Source organism: Brienomyrus brachyistius, chromosome 22, assembly GCF_023856365.1.
Source record: "Brienomyrus brachyistius isolate T26 chromosome 22, BBRACH_0.4, whole genome shotgun sequence".
Lineage (NCBI taxonomy): Eukaryota > Metazoa > Chordata > Actinopteri > Osteoglossiformes > Mormyridae > Brienomyrus > Brienomyrus brachyistius.
The window spans coordinates 8,719,401-8,727,854 of record NC_064554.1 but is presented as its reverse complement, the minus strand read 5'-3'; the positions used below and the strand labels follow the sequence as shown (position 1 = coordinate 8,727,854).

Genomic DNA, 8,454 nt, shown 5'->3' with positions numbered 1-8,454 from the left:
GTAAGACTCCTGTGGGAAGCAGGCAGCTCCTCCTGGCTGGATTGGTCAAGCAGATTAATAACGACAAGAAGGCAATACTGGATTCAGGAGGTAGCATAAGGCAAGAAACAGCTAGTGACAGCAATCTAGGAAGTAGAAGAACACTGTCCTTTTCCCATCTGAAAGTCCATTCATAAATAACCCAGAAGAAAGAGAGTATTTCTGTTTACACCCACATGCTAAAGCCTACTTCCCGTAGGAATTGTATGGCGTCACTTGTTTTTGTTTATGTTGCTATTACGAATTAGCATACTGAAGGGTGATTGTCACTGATACTAATGGGGATCACATGGAAGAACAAAAACACAGGCAAAAGGCAAAGGGCACGAGGCGCCGAAAGTCTCCGCCGGACCGACAGCAGATCCCGAAAACTTGCGATTGACGTTCAAGTTCTCCCCGTTATCACTCCCTTACATAAACTTGGGCATGAGAAAAAACGGCATCCCGAGCTCAGCATGAGGCTAACTGGCATTTCGCTTTAACACACAGTATGAAGTCCAGCCGCATTGCAGACGAGAGAAATGCGCAGCAAGTAAACTACACTAAAATAACTAAGGCTATATTAATGTACGGTTGTGATAAATACATATGATCAAAAGTCTTAAAAAGTATTTATAAAACTGAATGAGTTGCAGCGTCAGCAGCGGGAGCCAATTGGAGGCAACAGGAGGGGCTACATCGAATAGGTCGGGCAGTCAAGGGACCTGCTGTATCGTTATAAATTCGTCCTACCAGTAGGCTGTCGCCTGTAGCGCTTAAAACATACTTGGAATATCGGGAGGGAGGTAGCCTATAACTGTCATCTGCTGTCGGTTTCCTTCTCAGGGCTGCGCCTCTTCGTGCCACTATAATTTGCGGCGTAAGGAGAAGCCGGATCTGAAAATTAGCTCAGCGTGAAAACAGATCGGCATCAGGGACATCTGACACGCAACCTTAAAAAAACATGGGAGATAAGCGAGGTCTGACATACTTAATTACCGGAGGCTGCGGCTTTTTGGGGCAGCATCTGCTCAGCGTCCTGCTGGATCATGAAGACAGACTGACAGAGATCCGCCTGTTTGACAAGCAGACCAAGCCAGACCTGGAAGCGCACAGCACAGGTGAATACTGTTTTTTAAGTTTACCTTGTAATACCGATTGCTGGAATAAGGGAGGAGTTTGCCGAGGTAGGATTGTATGTAGCTAATTCATGTTTGTCTTCAACTGTGTAATGTAATTAAATATGTATTGATCCTATGTGCCCCGTTATCAGCGCTGCGCTGTAAGATGGTGTCATTAGACGGTTAAAATATGATTAGGGCGAGGAGTTGCGCATGAGCTGGAGTTTCTAGCCGTAAATAAAAACAAACTCCTAAATATATGGGGTGGAGATTGGGAAAAATAATCGTTCAGTGTTTTTAATGGTCGTGAAACTACTATAATTACATGGCAGGATAATGGATACCGGAATATACTTGTAATGTCACCACCTAACTAGCCTATAATCCCACAGTCGTATGAGTGTTACCGGATTCGCTATGAGGGCAGTTGCGTCATTTTCATCCAAAATGACTGAAATATAGTAAATGTTGTCGCTCTGCTGAAAATTCGGAGGAACAGTATGGGCAAAAATGATATGGGATGTTTTCATCCATCTTCCAGTGCAGGGAGCCTGGATACAAAGCAGTAGAAAATATCTCATGGCAATGCCCACACTAACTATTGCATAATTTGCATAATAATAATAATAATAATTTACATGCATATTTACTTACTGAGTATTTGCTGAGTATTTGCTTATATGTCTGTCTCTTTATCTTGAGGTCTTTCAAACTATGACTGGTACTTCTTAACATTAAAGACAGAAGAGACAGACACGGCAATGCCTGGACTCACCACTGGATATTAACTCATCATAATGTGTATTTTTAAACCTGTGCTGTGTACTCAGCTGTGAGTGTCCGTTAATGGAAAAGGGCGCAGCGGGCTTCCGTAACACCCTTTGTGCTGATGTGACCCTAACCCTGCTGCCCGTCCGGCTGGGTGTGAAGCTGGCACTGATGACCAGGAGTGTCCCGCAGGTGTGGGAGGGTCTTTGTCACCCCTTCCCTTGATGAATGTCTTTTCCTGAGCCTCCCGAACCCCAACCTTGTCGCCAGAGCAGCTGATGGGGGTTGAGCTGCATCCTTCCTTTTGCAGCTCGTTCCGTGATAGCCCCCCCCCCCCCCCCCCCCCCCCCCCCCCCCCCCCCGGCGTCACATTGGATTGTACTGTTTCTGATGCTGTTCCACTGGAGCGCAGTGTTCTGCCAGCCACCATGCAAATAGAGCAAAGTGCAAAGTTCAGCCCTAACATAATACCTGGAACTGCGGCCATTACCTTCAAGGCCGTTTATGCCTCGGCGTTATATGTCACCGACCGCTGAAAATCAACGGAAACCCAGCCCTGAGCACTGCCAGCCCCTTCGGGTCCCATAATATAATTCTACATAGATGACGGATGCGCAATTTACACCCCTCCCAGTTTCCGAATGGGCCTGCCACATTACAGCCTGTCCGCCGCTTCTGTATGCAGTGTTTTAAGATGGCTTTCCCCACAGTGAAAGGTCCATTTATCACAGCTTGAAGCTGAGTCTGACATTTGGCCTGTGGGGGAGATTCAGTGCCGTTGGAAATGTGTGGAATGGTGTTTTTCTATCGCTGTTAAAATGAGAGGTGAGGTGAGGCCTTCAGGGCTACACTGTGGGGCTCCCAACCAGGCTGCTTGTCCTCATTTACCGTAACTGGCAGCGTAGGAGTCAGAGGTAGGTCGGTGATTTCCCCACCCCCTGCCTCACCCCCCATCAATAGCCCCTGATTTTTAGGCCATGAAAGGGTAAACCTGTTCATCTTGTACCCCTGTGCCCATTTTGGGGAAAAAAAAAGGAATTAAGAAAAAGGAAAATTTGGATAAATCTTAGAAGACTGCTCTACATCGATTGTAAATTATGAGAAACTAGCTACTCTTTTCTGGAAACTGAAACCAGTGTCTGGTTGCCTCTTGGTTCATAGTGTCACGCACAAACTGTCTGCTTCTCTTTTCCCACAGAGCGGGTGAAAGTGCTGGTGATACAGGGGGACGTCACGGACCCCAGGAGCGTGCTGGAGGCGAGCCGAGGGGTCGACCTGCTCATGCACACAGCCAGCCTGGTGGACGTGTGGCACAGAGTGCCCCAGCAGGCCATTCATGCGGTCAATGTCACAGGTGAGTCCCGGTTCAAGGAAAAACCAATGGGACTCACTTCACTTTAACCCCCCTTGCATGTTTTCTACAGAGGACTGGTTTCCATAGTCACATGGGTTGGGCTGGTATTTCGGGGAAGGGAATTTGTAACACCGCAACACACAACAAAAATCTAGTGACACTGGTTTTCCGCCCATGACCTGCTCTGTTTTTCTAGCATTATTTTGGGTGTTTTTTCGAGACGGGGTTTGCTGTTGTTTATTAGAAAGCTGCTGGTCTCCTATACAGACCCCCCACCCCCCACCCTTTGGAACAGCATCTGAAGTCCAGATGTTTTTTACACACAAAGAATCAAGCGATGGGTGGAGCACGTCTGTGCAAGCCCTGGTCCTGGTCACTATCTCGTTTTCTTTTGTACCTTATTCTTTGTTATCCATCCTAAATTCTGTACCACTCCCGTCTGCTGCTTTGATTTGATTTGTAGATAAATGTCTTCTCTCTTTCATTTCGGGAAAAATTGCAACAGTAAATACGCAACATGAAGCACAGTAAATCGATCGCTTATCGTGCCTGTTAATTCGCACACGGATGGGAATCTCGCCAAGATTACGCCCGTAAATTTGCAGTCGGGCTTTCCGTGCCTCCTTTCTCGAAAGCACGCCGCCATTGTGGGCATGCCGCCGCCGCGCTCGGGGAGTAACACCTGCATCATTCGCCTTTGATCGAGTCATTCGTGCTGCACGTGGGTGTCCCCGAGTGGGTGTACTGTTTCCCCTTTCCTTTAAGAAGGAAGATTGCTGGAAGATGACATCTAACACTGGTCCTTTCGTTTCGCAGGAACAATCAATGTCATCAATGCCTGCATAGAAAATAAGATCCCATATCTAGTCTACACCAGCAGCATGGAAGTAGTTGGACCCAACATCAAGGGAGACCCTTTCATCCGGTATGCTGGCTGGGAAATCCTGCATTATACTCTCCTTCTAAAATCTCCGTCACTTGACATTGTTTTTCTCATTCCTCTACTCCCCTCTTCATCTGACATGCTCTTGGCTACCAGCAGGAATTCCAGATGGCTGCCACATAGATTTTCTCCCAAGAATGTGTTTTTAAATATGTCCAGAGATCTGGTTTGCAGATTTCTCCGACTTTTCATAATGTGGCTTCTTGGACGATGCTATAACAGGCAGAGACTTTTCGGTCTGCTATGGGCCCAGAGCTGAGAGGCTTTTTTTGGTCTGTGTAGAATCGGGCAGTCACATGCTTGATGTATAACTCTGGCTCCATTCCTAGCCCAACTCGCCATCCATCAAAGAGTTAGACGAGAGATGCGTGGCACCACTAAGCCTCTCAGTTTTTATGAAAATAATCATTCCACCCACATAAATGTGTAAACAGACATTTGAGCCAGTCCTTCATTAGATACCAACCTGTCTTTGAACCTCAACACTGCGCAGCTCTGCCCTAATATTTGACGCAGTCTATGTCAACACTGATCAGGTTCGCAGCTGTATCCTGATCCCTGCTGGTGTGGTTCAGTAATATGTCACCACATACCATTGTAATTACACCATTTCTTTGGGTGTTCCTCAAATTCTGGGATGTGCGGCTAGTTCCACATTAACAGTAATGTAGAGATCTAGCAAAATGCATCCCCTCCTGAGGCCTGGTTGGCTGCGTCCCATTGCTGTCTAGGTTGTTCATCATGGATGTTTATTGGAATGCTTGCCTCAGTTCCTTGCATTTCATGTCGATTGGGATCAGAACCAGCTCTGGTTTTCTCTCTCGCTGTGTTTTAATTCCCTGTAAACACCCTGGGGTAGCTCGTGGTATGTGAGCCACGGAGCATTTTGGCAAACCATCCCTTTTGTCACGCAGTGGAGATGAGGACACTGTGTACAACGTGCACCACGAGATGCCGTACCCCAAGAGCAAGGCCGAGGCTGAGAGGCTGGTGCTGGAGGCCAATGGCAAGAAGGTAACACGACACCGTAAGACAGGGTGGAGCATCATGCGATTCTCTCAACACCGATGTCACCTGGGACGACTTTAGTCCACAGTATATACATTTCCCAGGTGAAGTGAATAAATAATAGCTTCTTTGACATGCTTACGAAACTCGCCCTTTAAGAAAAGCAATCCTTATTACCCTGCCATATATCTGAGGGCGTCAACTAGAAACGTTTTTTTTTCCTGAATTAGTTCCAACAAGAGATTCTAAGCTTTTCCATTTATCGCTAGATCATTTTTCCAGGTTTCTATGGTGAGCAATGAGGAAAACTTTTTGTTTTGTTTTGTTAGTCGTGTTACACGTTCTGCTATGAAAACTGCCTAATGCTAATGTTTGCTTGCTGGCACTGACATCCTTTATCATGTCAGTGTAAGCCTGGCACTGCTGACTTACGGCTTTCATTATCGCCTGGCTTGTCACCCATGAATTTCTGTCGGCTTTTGAGTTAAAGGTTGCCTGTCTAAGGGCCTTATCGCCTGTGTATTCTGCAATGAGATAGCTGTATCATACTGGTACAGAGGTCATGGCTTGTATGACTAAGCGCTTTAGCAATATGATGCTGACTCTTCAGAACCTTCTCCTTTCCCCCCCATCATCGAGAACACACTAAAAGTGCCTCAATTTACAGCCATGGCAAAAATTAAGACTACAGCACATTTTTTTGTTTCACTCATTTCCCAATGTATGGGTGTGTGTTAATATGCACGATTTTCCAAACTGCAGTCTGGTTTTTCTGTTTCTCATTAATGAAGGGCGGCTTCCTTCCTTTCTGGGACCTCAGTCCTGCTTCTAGGAGCCTGAAACAAACTGTCCTATCAGTGCACCTCACACCTGCACTTCATGCTTCCCGTTCCCCTTGTAGGTCACTTGATGTCATCCTCCGAAATATGAGGCACTGCCGGATAAGCTGCCGACCATCTCCGGCATTAGGAAGTTGCTTCTTCCCTCTGCCTGGCTGGTTTCTGGTCGTACCCAGTGTCACCTGCTTCCCTTTGTTATTGTGTACTGCTGTCTTAGAAACTGGACGCGACGTCCTGTTCAGCATAGGCTTCTGCCAGCAGAATCACGTTTAAAGCAGGATTTAAAAATGTAGATTTGTTTAAAAATATAATGTGGTCTTTTAATTTTTTCCATGGCTGTACATTGGGGGGGAGGTAGAGACAGACCATAGTTCCTGGTAGCCATGTGCTGCTTTTGCATACCTCCACATGGATGTTCCAGGATGTGACCATTTCTGGGTCTCTCTCCCGATAACACAGTTGGCCGGGGGGGCTTGCCTGCACACCTGTGCCCTGCGTCCCACTGGCATCTACGGTGAGCATCACCAGCTTATGCGGGAATTCTACGAGAAGGGGGTGCAGGCTGGTGGCTGCATCATCCGGGGCGTCCCACCCAACACGGAGCATGGCCGCGTATATGCAGGTAGGTCCCATGGCAATACGTTTAGGCCCTTGGATCCGTCTCCCCCATAAAAGGAAGTGTTTGAAGGGTGTGACGTTCACTCCTCCACACCTCGGCGTCAAAGACAATGGAGGCTGCCACTGGCAGGTGTTTCTTTCGCCGACTGACTCTACTGTTCCACGGATTCTTAGGGAACGTAGCCTGGATGCATCTCCTGGCGGGGCGTGCCCTGCGGGAGCAGCCCCACACGCTGGGAGGAGAGGTGTACTACTGCTACGACGACTCACCCTATAAGAGCTACGAAGACTTCAACATGCAGTTCCTGTCGTACTTCAACTTCCGCGAGCTGACCATGCCGCTCTGGATTCTGAAGCTCATGGCTTGCGTCAATGACTTCCTGCGCATGGTTCTGAAGCCCGTGTACAACTACACGCCCCTCCTGAACCGCTACACGCTGGCCGTGGCATGCACGTCCTTCACGGTGCGCTCTGACAAGGCCCAGCGCCACTTCCGGTACAAGCCGCTATACGACTGGGACGAGGCACGGGCGCGCACGCAGACCTGGGTGAACACATTCCCAGTCCCAACCAAGAATGCCTAACCATGGAAACACTTTGTTTGGCTCCGGGCAAAGAGATGGAGATTCACTGATCACTGACAAGTTGAGGCTTGACACACGAAGAGACTGCCCTCCATTGTTTTGACTCATTCTTCCTTCTTCAGGAACATTATTCTTCCTTCCTAGGAACCGTGCAATTGTATGTTCCGTACTAAATGGAAATGTAGCAATAAGCATCTTTCATATGAAGTCCCTTTAGCAGTCTGGTTTTTCATAGAACTGTAAACCAGTATTTTGCCGGTATTTGAATATTATTTGAATAGTCCGGAATATTATTAGCTTTGTATATCTGTAATCATATTAATTTGTATGAAATTTTTACATTTAAAGTATTTGCATTTAATCCGAAATAACATATTTGTGTATTTATCAAATAGACTTATACAATTGTTATAGTGTAACAATCTTTGTCTTATTAATATATTTATAATTTAGTACATGAGATGCAGTATTTAATATATTATTACTACAAAAGACAACGGAGTAACACAGAACAGTGTTAGTTGCCCTAGCAATAAGATGTTTTGAAAGCACCATCTGTGTGTGTTTTGTGCTTTTGCTTTTTAGTAAATTCCGTTGTCTAAGTGACAGCAACTTGTGGTCTTTGGTGAGGCTCATTCCTTCCTTACCAGGATTTCTTGGTTTTCAAAATAAATCCTTGTAATGGGACATAAAAGTAGCACTTTTCCAGAATGTGCTGTCTTTCCCTGGGCGAGGATTTGTTAGTTTGCATACAGTATACATAAAATAATTATACTAGACATACAAGTCCATGCTCTGTGTTGTGGGTGTTGGAAAAATGCGGTTTCTGAAGAGGAAATTCATTTGTGAAGAAGAAGTTAAAGAAATGGTTTTTCCATATGTGTTTGTAACACAAGGGGAATAATATTTTCCCAAAGCGAGAGTGAGTGAAACCGAGAGCTGGGAGTTCCCGTCTTCCACACGCTCAGAGGGAACCCCGTGATGTCATTCAGTGGTTTTCCACGGAGATGTGGTCAATATTTACACTGCAGCGAGGTGGTAACGTGGAGACTATTATTGTTCTGACTCAAACATTTAGAGAGTGAATTACGACAGTGGATTCCAGGTTGCTGCTGATTTATAATGTTACAGACTACAGACTGGTCAGTACTGAAGAAGGCTACCATGAAGTGTCTTATGTGTAGATTAAAAACTTTTGCAG

The 8,454-nt window shown here is 46.2% G+C and overlaps 1 protein-coding gene across 1 annotated transcript; it reads left to right on the top strand.

Moving 5' to 3' along the window:
• Positions 1-308: 308 nt before the first annotated feature.
• hsd3b7 (hydroxy-delta-5-steroid dehydrogenase, 3 beta- and steroid delta-isomerase) lies at positions 309-7,950 on the top strand. The gene is made up of 6 exons (XM_048991620.1): positions 309-1,139; positions 3,106-3,261; positions 4,078-4,186; positions 5,119-5,218; positions 6,511-6,673; positions 6,844-7,950. The coding sequence occupies exons 1-6, from the start codon at positions 983-985 to the stop codon at positions 7,251-7,253; spliced, it is 1,095 nt and encodes a 364-aa protein (XP_048847577.1). The 5' UTR covers positions 309-982; the 3' UTR covers positions 7,254-7,950.
• The last annotated feature ends 504 nt before the right edge of the window (positions 7,951-8,454 follow it).